The following is a 12,714-nucleotide window of genomic DNA, read 5'->3' as shown; positions in this document are numbered from 1 at the left end:
CCTTAGACAAGGCTTTAATTACCTGCTGTTCAGCTATGTAGAGTGGAAGGGAGTTGGGGGCAAGGTTTGTGATAAGTCTGGAGGGGATAAGGGAGTGAATTTTTATCAAATCTGTCTACTAGCAAGTTTGTTCTCTCTGCAGGATCAGTGTGTGTGTGATACCGTTAGTCATTAGTTCAGCACATGCTTGGGTCCTACCTTTTAAGCAACATACATAGCTGTAAAAGGCCTTATGATTATCCTTGGATGTGATTGCCAAGTTTTTCTCAAAGTTATCCTTAGAGGATTTGACATGTCGTCTTATTTGCCTGTTGAGGCTAATGAGGGTGTTTTTCATTGTCGGGGCCTTGCCTTAGTTTTCTTAGGCAGGAACTTTTTGTGCATTTGTTGTAAAGTTTGTTGATGCTGGATGTTCACCAGGGCAGCTTTTTTTTTTTTACTTAAGACTCTGGCTTTTATTCTCTCTGAAACAGACGAGTCTATGTACTTATACAAGTGATTCTACAGGGTTTTTGTGTAAGCTTTGGTGTAGTGAACACTTCCAGCTGGGGTGGGGCTTGGAATGCATTTATACCTTCCCCTAGTAGGGTATGGTTTGCTTTGGTGAAGTTTTTTAGTCTGACTTCACACTTTGTGAGTTCTGGTGTTAGTGCCAATTCGAAGGCAACTGATTTGTGGTCAGATTTAACTAATGAAGGTCCGACAGTTGCTGTGGTCCATCTGTTTGGCATGTTAGTGAGGACCAGATCTAGTATTCTTGTTCCTCTTGGTGGGGTTTGAACAATTTGTTCTAGAGCATTTGAGTCAACAAACATAAGGAACTTTTGCACTAGTGATTTAGGGCAAGAGAAGGTTTCCCAGTTGATGGTGGGATAACTGAAATCCCCCATGACCAGAGTGTTTGGCAATATTTGAATTGACTCCAGTTTGGTCAAGTAGGCCTCATGTGTATCATGATCCATGGAGGGGGATCTATAACTATCTAGGACTTGAATTGGGGTCTTACCCACAGTAATCTGAACATGGAGTAACTCCATGGAGTTGTCCAGTCTAACTAGTCAGGAAGTGAATTTATCTCTAATATAGACAGAAACACTTCATCCTTTGGTTCTCATACATTAATTTTGTGGTCTGAAGATGTGGAAGGCATTGTAGACTTGCAAGGCCATGGTACTCTTTGAGGCCTTGAATCACGTTTCTGTGACTGCACAGACATGTACATCCTCCAGTGATAGACATGCTTCCATGGTGTGCAGTTTTTGGTTTAAGCTCCTAGGGTTTAGCAGCATAACCCTTATTTTGTTATGGCTGGCAATTTTCACATTGGTAATTTTGTTTTTGAGACCTTGCTTAAAAAAGGCACTATAGAGGAGGCAAGAGCCTTTGCCAGCAGCCGAAATCCTAGTGGTGCTAGGTGCAAACCACCTCTGGGAAAGCAGTGAGGTTTGTCGACCATGTCATCCCAGGCTGACAGAAACTGGATCCTGAGCCAGAAAGTGCTTCTAAATTACAAACTAATACTCCAAAAGCCATGACACGAAGAAACTGAATTAATATTCATACAAAATGTTCAACCTTTAATTCCTCAATTAAAGCCAAAAGTAAAGAGATTGTTTATATATGACAAAAGTATAACATAAGCACTTTTGTTCATTAAATGTGAACTTCCTCAGATCTTCGTATTGTGTTTTTTGGAGAGAAACTGGATCCTCTTTGAATGACACCAAAAGCTAAGCCAATTATTGAAATCAATCATTTTTTGTTTATACTGTGGCAACATTCTAGATGAGGGTAATATGCTGCTCAAGGCTAGGGATGTACCTGTCAGGGACACATAGTCGGAGAGCTCAATCATGTCTCTGGTCATATGGTCCAGTGAGGTACATCTCTGGTCATTCACTCCAACATGAGCTATGACAGAGTCATAACGGTACTTGTTGCTGAGAGTCCTGAGTGCATGTGTGGCCTGATGAATCCTGGCACCGGACAGGTAGCTGACTATGACTTTCTCCTTATCTAACCTGGTGAGTGGGACATCTGTGTGTCTCGCTGTGGGGTCTCGATTGACAAGAACATTTGTTTTTTGAGAGTTATACCTTAAGGGCTTGGTAGGTGAGACACTAGTGTTGCTATATGTCTTGGGTGCTATGGGAACTGTGTTAGTTGTAGAAATCTTTGTTTTGGAGTTCTCTGGTGTTTTAGTAAGTTTCTTGAGAGAACCTCTGTGTATGTTGATTTATGTGTTGCATGTGTACTATGTGTATAAATAGTGGTACTCTGTGCATGAGTAGTGGTGGGTGAGTTGACAATCTCTTCCGTGTTACTGTTTTGAGTGCAAGACAGCAGGGATTCAAGATTCTTGGTGTAGATATATCGCTCACACTCTGTACTAGATTGGGTTATTAGTAGAGGGTTGTCAGTGTGCATGAGGCAGTTGCTACACTGCCTGAGGAGACCCAAGTGAACAAGACCTGTAGGAAAAACAAGGGTAGTCCAGTTGTCCATAACACTAGGTTTGAAGAACTGTTATCACAAAGGGAGTGCTTTCAGGACTGGTCTAGGAGGTGCTGTGTAGATGGGTATTTCTGATGGGCTTTTTGGCTGGTGGTTCAATAAGTTCCAGCTCACTAGCAATACTTCTTAGACCAGAGATGTACTAAAGATGAGGACTACATTAATGTACTACAGCTGTATCTAAGGGAAAATTTGTCAAAATTAACTGCTATGGGGCACAATTTCTTAGCAGTGCGTGGTGCTGCACGACGTGCAAACTAGCAGAAACCTGCTCAAATGTGGGGCTTAAACACCAGGAGATAAAAACTAAAAAAAAACTTTAAAAAAATTCAAAAGAACAAATGAGGGTGCTTACTCCAAGCCCTATGCCAATCACCATTTACCAGACAGGTTCCAATCAGCACAAATCTCTCACAAGGTTGCAGAAGGGCCCCTTTTAATCAAAGATGGCTTGGAAAATATGCTCAGAATACAACAGTCACTACAAACAGACCCAGATGCAGCAAACCTGTACCTGGACTGTGCTACAGCTACTAGCTACACTAATTTAGGCAGGAAACACAAAACAATGCTTTAAACACAGAAAAACAGTGGTGAGATACTAAAAACTAAAAATGTTTTAAACAGCAGAAAAACAGCAAGGAGACACTAAAGAATGTTTTAAACAGCAAACAAATCAGTTATTTAGAACACAGCTTGGTGGGAAAATAGAAAAAGCAGAACAATTACTTTGCAAACAGTGAAAATAGCAAAAAAATCTTGTTTTGTGGTCAGGTATACCGTCATTGTACCCTGATGCATTACAGTCACTGTTCAGCGCTTTGTTGCCCAGTCCCTGACACCGTGTCCCGCTGGTAGTCCTGAGTCTCATACATCCACAGCAGAGTCAATTCAATCTTCAGGACCAGATAAGGAAACCACAATGAAAACCATAGCAGCATTCTTTGAAATCAGAAGGATGACCTCTCTTTTTTGAAGGTTTTGCAGTGTAGTGAAAACTAGTAGCGACATGCAATTGGCCAAAAATTCTCTGCATCCTCAATGGCTGCATTTGCCTTAGGAGCAGTGACTTGACTGGCTGGTATACCACAATGCTGATTGGCTGTAATTGCATTATACAAGCCAATCATACTTGCAACACAGAGCCAGCACTGCTCAATGTGGAACAGTGGGCTAAGCTGATGTTAAATATGGAAAATTCTGCACAATTTGGAACACTTGACTGCTTAACTATCTAATCAGATCCAGTCAGAAGCATTGCTGGCTTGAACCATATTCCCACCAACTCAGCTCTTGCAGACAGTATCTAATCAGTGCCCCTCCCCATCTCTTCAAGTGAAGAACAACACAACAAACAAACAAGCAACTAAATAAATAAATAAAAAGTTTATTCCTTCTGCTGTCACACTAACCAGGTGGCCAGATAAATGACATGCTCACCCTTCCTCCTGCTCTGGCCTGTCCCTGGCCTAACTTCTTCACATTTGAATTAAAAAATAAAAAACGCAAAAGAAATACATATTTTTTTCATTTTCAGATGTAGCAAATTGCTGCTACAAATGTAGTAAACAGTTGCTACAGTTTATGCCTTGCACAGAGTGCTACAGTGCATATGTTTTAAGCAAGTTTTTTATTTTGACTTTTAACTGTAGTAAACTGCTTACTATGAATGCAGGAAACAGCTTCTACTGTTTAGACCCCACACAGAGCACTATATCACTTGGGTTTCAGTTAAAAAAAAGAAAGATTTTTTTTTTACTTTTAAACTGCAGCAAACAGCTTGCTATGTTACAGTTTAGACCGCACACAAAGCACTACAGAGCTTAGGTTTGACTGCTATTAAAAGCTGGTATGTATTAAAGAACAATTGAGATCAGATGATCGCATCTTCCCAGTACTTTGCTCCCTGGGCAGCTGTCCCCATCCCCCCACCCTAGCTACACTACTGGATCCAGTGGATATTAACAATATATTATCAAAGAAATTCAGTACAAACCTCATCCTAGACAGAGCTATCCAAAGCCCACTTATCCCTAAAGATCTCAGACACCCCCATCATCAATAAAGAACATATACTGAAGGTGGTTTCAAAGGCTAAAAATACATCCTGCATGAGAATTGATAATATACTTGGGTGCTTTATAAATAGTGCTAAACAGGCCCAGGCAGAGCAGCTCATTTAACTATCAGCCTGAGCTTAGCCACTGCCTTTATCCTTGAGGTCTGGCACACAGCAGTTGTGATGCCACTTCACAAGGGTGGCCCTTCCACTTACCCCAGAAATTACAGGCATCAGTTTGACAAATCTCATTTGCAAAACTGTAGGACATATCATAACTGACCTGATTAACTATGATATTAAAAATGTTATCAGACTAGACCTGCCACAGCTCATCATTGTCAAGAGTAGATCAGGTGTAATGAATCAGGTTACTTCTTTCATGGGGTAACACAGGCTGTTGACAGAGTTCATACCTCAACATGGGAAAAGCATTTGATACCATTCCTAATGCTAGCATAATAAACAAGCAAAATGCTCTTCAGACAGCTTCCTATGTAGTAAGATGGATAACATATTGGCTTAAATGTAGAACCCATGTAGTGAGAGTAGTGGGTGCTTCCTAACAGAGTATGAAGGTGACCAGTGGTATTCCATAAGGATTTGTACTGGGAACTTTGGTAGTTCGAATCTACTTTTTGGATATCCAGATCACAAACCAAGATCTCTGGTTAACCACGTTTGTGGATGACTGTTAATTAGGTGCCATTCTAAAGTTTTCCTCTGATATCAAGCCCCCCCCCCCCCCCCCCCAGGCTTAATCTTACACTTGTCAGTACCTGGTGTACAAATAATGGGCTAAAATTAAATGCAAAAAAGTGCAATATTGTCACATTCAGCAGGCAATCTCTCCCCTCAGGTTTTAGCAAAGACAACACCCCAGTTCAAAAAGAGGATGTTGTAAGAGGCCCTGGAGCATGGGTAGACAAGTCCCTCTCCTTTGATCATCATGTTACTATAGTGGTCAAAAAGTCCTACTAATTTTAAAAGGAACATTGTCCAGTTCTAAATAAGTAATTGCTCCCTTGTATTCTGCATTAATTAGGCTAATCATAGAATACAATGCAGTCACTTGGAAGTACTTCACTGGACATATTAATCAACTGGTAGTGTAATACATTATATTCCTTCAAACAGCAATTAGATGACTGGACAGGTATTCACAAATTTGCCTGAGGTTTGACTGGTCTACCCATCATTGAAAAAGGATAAAAGGTTTAAGGGTGGGTACTGGCTAGGTACAATTGGTCAGTTAGTTCTGTTGCCTTGTATTTTATATGTTCCTATGATCCTCTGACAATTCCTGAAGACTTTCTGTATAGTTCAGATTTTCCAACTCCATGATTTTTCAAGTTCAGAATTATATCTTTTCAAATTGTTTTAGACGACTTGTTTCCAACCTACAGAATGTTGCCCTGTATTCAGTCCCTGAAATGAGTGGACATGACTTTTAGAAATAGGTAGTCCACAGAACAGGTTTTTCTGTCTTTGTTAGATCAGACTAGTAAAAGTTCAAGTTGTTGTCTACTATTATCCATAGGTAATTATGATGGTGCATTTTTTTAAAGATCTGACCCTTTATTTTGTAGTCATTGTTTATGTCCTTTTTGCCAATTAATAATTATTTTACTATTTTATACCTCACCAATCTATTCTGTTATTGTACTTATGTGTGAGACAGTGAGAGGGAGAGAAAGAGAGAGGAAGTCTTACAATGGGCTGATGTCCAGTTTGCGATTACTTTCTCTGCCTTGCATCCACTAAGCGCTTGGTTGGCTGTGTCTTCCCTTAAACCTAAAACAGGTAACCAAGGAATATATGACTGAAATTCATATGGATTGGCATTTAACACATTAATTGGTCATGTTATTACATTATGAAGAATAATTTTAAATGCCTTAAAAGGGCAAGACAAGCATCATGTGTTGCCAGTCCTTCTTCAAATATGCCTCAAAATTCAAAAGGCAATATATTCCCTTAACAAATCCATACATTTCCATATAAAACAGAAATAGGTCCCCATGTTGTTCTGGATAAACTTTGTTATGATTCTTGTTTGTGACTTTACGCAGCTTGTGGTCAGGCTGATTGGTCTAGAACTCTTCTGATTTGATGTGACCCCCGCCCCACCACCTTTTGTTAATTGCTACCAATACAACATGTCACAATAGATCAGGGACATGTGCAGCTACTAATAGTTTTTTTTACCATAATAGATAACCGTTTATTTAATTTTTCTTGAATTCTGTATAGGAAACCATCGTGTATTGTCAGGTCTCATGGAATTTGAGTTTTTTGCTTTTTTTCTGAGACAGCAAAATTAGGCACAGATGTAGTTATATAAGGGATGTTCTCCACTGTGTTATGTCTTTTCCTGTTCCAAAGTCTGTACAGAGAGTTTCTCCAATTATGATTGCAATGTCCTGTGGCTGGGCAGTTACTCCATTATTTAATCATAACATTCAGATTTGAGAATTTGATCTGAATCGCCATCAACCATTTCAAACTTCTACTTGGTATACAAATCCTTGACAACAATGATTGATGTGAATCCCACCAAAAGTTTGTGAAGAGTAAGCTTGATGACCAGAATGTTTTTCAAGTGCTACAGACCCGAGCAGTAAATCTGATGCATTTAGGAGTTTTGTAGCACACATAAGGCTGCCCATAGTGGCAGGAAGTACAGCTTTTACACAATGACTTTGCCAAGCACATACAATTAAATTTACGTTTAATGCAAAGGTTGTAATACAATATAATAATCTGTTTAAGTATGGCATTGCAGTAACATCAAAGGAGATGCATCCAAAAAGCAAATCCCTTCCACATTACAATATTAACTGATGCACTACTTATGTTATTCTGCTTTAGCTACTTCCAACAAATTCAAATTGCACTGCACTTTACAGACAGAAATTATATAAAAAAATGTTTCTTTTATCAAGCCAGAACAAATTATTTAAATTACTAACATTCAAATGACAGATTTTAGTTGCATTCCTTAAGAAACGCATCATTTCCTTGTTGACAGTTCTGTGTCACAGCTGCATATCCTGAAAATTCTACTTACTTTGATCTGCTTATGAGGCATGAATAACAAATGATTCTGTGAGGACAGGAACTACATTTATAATCAACATTTTATTTACTATTTAGGATAAAACAAAATTATTCCATTACTTTTAAAATGTCATCAAAATAAGCAAAAGTGCAGCAATTCTTGATACAAACATCAAATTTCAACATCTTACAAAGGTAAACAACATAAAAGTGCCTTGTAAACCTCCTTATACAAATAAAACCAAGAAAACAAAATAATTTGTCATTGTTCAATACCACTTATGCATTTGTCATGCTGTTTGGATTAAATTAATACTGTCATTCAAGTATCAAATCAAACATTAGGGCTGTTGAATTCTACTTCTAGGTTGCTTGTAGAAGCCCACAGAGAAGGAAGCATCCAAAAATAATGCTGAGAGGTATTACATTTAATTCGCTGGCACAAGGCAACCTTGGTACTCCTTCCTGAATGTAAATATGCACTGCAATATTTTATATATTATGTGCTTATTCAAGGCCTGAACAAGGTTCAGTAGCAAAAATGAAGAGTTGATTCAGAATAAAATTTTCATGAAGATTTAACAGTTTAACATCAGCTTCCTAAAATGCTTGAAAAAAACTTTAGCATTTCAATAATTCAAAATTTTAGTTCAGAAATATTATAGTAAACAAAACACACAAGTTTTAGCCTAAGCGAAAAAGTGCAAATATTAGATTCTTAAAACAGACTTCGCATGGAATTATCCTAGAAATCAATCATAGATGTATGGTTTTGTTTCCATAGCTACAGATCTAGTGTTTGAAATCTGCTTCTGGAAACAGCTTACAGGTGGTTAAATCAGAAGGCTTTTAATGTCTTTCTTTGTTTATCCACCACCACAGATAACTAAATAAAGCATATGTCTACATTGCAGGAAAAATGTGTGACTCTTTCTGATACTTCAGCTGTAGAAGTAAATTCACATAGCCATTACAGAATGCAAGCACCATGGCTTGCATGTGTCAGATTACAAAGCCCACTTCCTCCATATAATTATGTGGAGCTATCAGCCAGATGTCCCCGTGCCTTCTTCATTATCTTCGGTGGTTGACCTAGACAGATCTCAACATTATAGCTGCAAACTTAGTGAAACTCTTGTTGTGGATGAAGGAGCAGTTGCTAGAGAAAAAAAAGACATAGAACAGATTTGTTAACGTCTGAATAATAAGTACACTCAGTTGGACTTTTCATGTTTTTAACATGCTGTTGCTAAACATAACTTGAGAATGTTCTAACATGAACGGCAAAAAGACTGTGTGCTTAAAAGTCATGAGTGTGTGGTGTGCTGAAGTGACACTAATGAAACTTCTTTATTTAGTCTTTTTTTGTTTTTGTGTGTGTGCATATCTATAGATATATAATACACATAAATGCACAGATTTATAAATACACACACACACACACACATATATATGAACCTATATATATATATATATATATATATATATATATATATATATATATATTTGTCTGAACATACACATATGCACATGCACATACATAGTGTAAGACTAGGTTGGCAGTCACCAGTCCCAGTAACTGATTTTTGTTTTGACTTTCCTTAATGAATGGGATTTCAGAGGACTGTATCTAGATGTGAATCGCTTTGGTACAATATAAGGTGATAGATTATAATTCACAACATTGTATCAAAGCTCTGAAACACAAATATATTTGCATGAAAGAAGTCTGTAACTGCAATGTGAGCTGGACAACAGTATCAGCCATGTTTGGTGTTGCAGCAAGTTAGTTGACTGAAAACATTGTTCTGTAATGCTGTGTTGCCAGAATAATGTAAAATCTCATTTTAGGTGGACTAGGAAAAATTCCATTTTCAGTCTGTGCAGAAGGCACTTACTGTGAACTTGGAGAGGATTATAAAATGTAGATGGGAGTGCAGACAGATGGCATTATTTTATTTTTGTTTACTTTTTACTTTTGGTTGGGTATAACCCGTTGCACTGGGATTATGTTGGGTTTTCCCTACATGTAATGCAAGAGCTTGAAATGAGTGGATATTCACAGAAACATTTAGGACTTAGTGCTGTTGGAATTAGCACAGTTCAGTTTGGTGAACTTCTCCGACTCTTTCTTGTCACCAAACTCCCAACCTCCCAATATCTCCTAGTGCACGCTGGAATCTAGTTTTTCACTGCTAATTTTGCTGTTCATGTATGAAAAACAGTCTCAGTCTATAGCTGTTGATTGACCAAGCTCCTGTAGTTTTTTATTTGTGTGTGTGTGTGTGTGTGTGTGTGTGTGTGTGTGTGTGTGTGTGTGTGTGTGTGTGTGTGTGTGTGTGTGTATATGTGTGTGTGTCCGTGCGTGTATGCGTGCATGCATGTGTGCGTGCGTATGTGTGCATGAGTGCATGTGTGTGTGTGTGTGTGTGTGTGTGTGTGCGCGCGCGTGTGTGTGTGTGTGTGTGAATTTCACTCTTTTTTATTAATTAGGTACTCAATTCTTCCTCAGTGGCTCATCTTTCTTGTATTCAATTACATTGTCATTCTTCCTTTTTTTTCTTGGCATCAGCTCACAGGCTTCAGCTTATCCTGCAAATCAGCTTGAAAATGCCTTGGCTCCTGTTCCATCGTTGCTTCAGTGGTGCCCAGATAGCCACAAATTATAAGTGTGCGATTTGCCTTACTGAGGCTCAGCATCTCCATGTGCCCTATCTATCATGGACTTAGTATGGACAAGCAATTATATAATTAATATAAACTAATGGCACATTTAGTGAAACAAGCCCTCACTACATGGTCACTGCAAAACTCCTCAGATAAGCCATCTCCCACTACTCAAATACCAGAAGCTTGGATTCCACTACAAGTGCTTCCCCCAGTCATTCTGCATGTAATCCCCAAATGCCAGGAAGTTGAAGGCTGTAGTGAAGAAAGCTGATCCTTAATGTCATTTTCCTTGATGATGCAAACTGTTACAGCAACCAGGCACCCTGAAGTTGAGCCTTCTTTTGGTGTTGGTCCATTCCTTTACAAGATAGTACCCATGAGTTTAGTCATAACCAATAAATATCCACAGAGGCAACCATGGAAGAGAAGGAAGTAATCATTTGTAAGAGCCCTTCTCTCAGCATGCAGTCCTCATATTGGAGCAGAAAGGTACTCCACCCAGACCCCACTACACCCTGTTTTCAGCACTGCTGATTGATTTAAAATTATTGTGCAGGGTACATGGGAGATAAGAGAGAAGATAGTGATAGCCATGTTGTCCAGTACAAGAGACTGCTGACACTTGGACTCCATGCCCTTTTTGGTTGACCTACACTGGTTGCCAGCAGTGTTGCCCACCTTCTTCTCAGCATTGGTGATCTCCTTACTGTCAGGCCACTTTGAGTATTACATGGTCCCCCTGGTGATGCGGATTCCATCACCTTCTTTTCAAGCTGTTAATAGCAGTGCTGTTAGTACCACATAACCCAGCATTCATTTCACAACCAATATTGGAGGAACCAGCCATCCTTTTCATGACTTACATCCAAGCTCCCTACCTGGCAGTGAATACAATCACACTCCTAACAAATATACCCATCATATATCCCTCAGTATCTCCCCTTTCAGTGATGGTAACTCCTGTTTGGCAGCTTACTCTGTGGCAGCTCTGGAGCCTGGCCTGACTCTCTGTCCAATACAGCAGCAGATGTCATTCCAGTCTACCACCCGCCATGTTTATCACCACACAATATACAAGTTCCAGCATTTACACTCATTCAAACCCTGGCACCTATCCCATGTGGAAAAAATGGAGGAACCACAGATTATTCATGAGGGAACTGCCACAAAACTCCTGCAGTTTTTCATAAAGAATGTGAACCAAAACATTCTGCATTCTTCTTCATCTCCAAACCAACCCCAAAAGGCCTTGCAAAGCCCTAACCAAGTCTTAGCAAATAGACCCTATAGCAGACATTCTAACGTCCAACTGTGAGAACAAGAAGGAGTATTACCCAGGTATCCCCCCTCCCGTCGTGGATGCAAATTTTACAAAGTTACTCACAACAATGAAGCAAAAGGAGGAAATTGCACACAAGCCCCTGTCATTTCTCCCATAGGAGATTGCAGAATGCTTGCTGCTTTAGGCCTTAGACTGTCACTACCATTGATAAACATAGTAAAACTTGTCACAAACAGCCTGAATCAACACCAGCATGGTGGCCCTTGTACCTTATAAATCTGCAGCAACAAAACCCAAAGGATCCACCACGCATAATCCCTGGAAATTGAATTGATTGGTCCCTCCAGAGGGTGAGTGCTGTATTGCATTTTTATTGGTTGAATGTGGTTTTTAAATAGGTTTGTGTTTTTTTTATGTTTTGCACTTGGATTTTGGATTACTCGAAAGCACTTATCCTGGTTATAAAATATTTTGCGTATACTCTGCCATGGTGGATCCCTTGGGTTTTGTTGCTGCTGTATTTGTTGTTTACTAATTTGGTCCTTCAGTTCTGCTACTTCTGGTTTTGTTTGTTTGTATCCTGGTTCTACAGGGAGCAGAACCCATGGCTGATGTTTTAACTGCTACTCCATTTGCTAAAATTGAACTTGGCTATCAGCCAGAAGTCACACATGGATGGTTGTTTAGAGAATGAGGCTGACGGTTGCTGGCACAAGGTACTAATCCATTTATTTTGTTAAATCTTGCAAGTGAAGATTGTACAGAACCTGCCTTACCTGCCGATGATGAAGAGCTAAAAGGTTTGTTTTTCAATTTGAGAGAGACTTGTTTAAGCTAAAGCAGCTCAAATGGCAGTGCTATCACTTAGAGGCTTGCCTGCACCATTGGATAGTGCCTCGTGGCCTCAGGGTGCTATGTTTGCCTACGTATGGGAATACATTTCCAGAATTACTGGCACAGTGGCAATAAATTAACCTGCAGATGAATTTTAAATATATGTAGTTATTAATTAGTTATTTCAAACCTGAAGTAAGTTCGTTGACACAAAAAGTGGAAGCTACACAGACGAGAATAGCATCAAGGTTTGCAGAGGAAGCTTGTGAAAATAAAATGGATGAGCTGTTCTGCT

The 12,714-nt window shown here is 39.2% G+C and overlaps 1 protein-coding gene across 2 annotated transcripts in view; it reads right to left on the bottom strand.

Annotated features, from left to right (window-relative positions):
* Positions 1-7,902: 7,902 nt before the first annotated feature.
* The window catches only part of LRRC2 (leucine rich repeat containing 2), a 1,468,862-nt gene continuing 1,464,050 nt past the window's right edge, over positions 7,903-12,714 (bottom strand). For both annotated transcript variants that reach the window (XM_044064216.1, XM_044064215.1), the window contains one exon: positions 7,903-8,792. In XM_044064216.1, coding sequence (XP_043920151.1) covers positions 8,743-8,792 — 50 coding nt within the window. In that variant the 3' untranslated portion in view covers positions 7,903-8,742. The remainder of the gene's footprint in view (positions 8,793-12,714) is intronic.

This window comes from Protopterus annectens, chromosome 2.part2 (genome assembly GCF_019279795.1).
Source record: "Protopterus annectens isolate FY-2018-M chromosome 2.part2, PAN1.0, whole genome shotgun sequence".
Lineage (NCBI taxonomy): Eukaryota > Metazoa > Chordata > Ceratodontiformes > Protopteridae > Protopterus > Protopterus annectens.
This window is presented reverse-complemented; position numbering and strand designations above follow the sequence as displayed.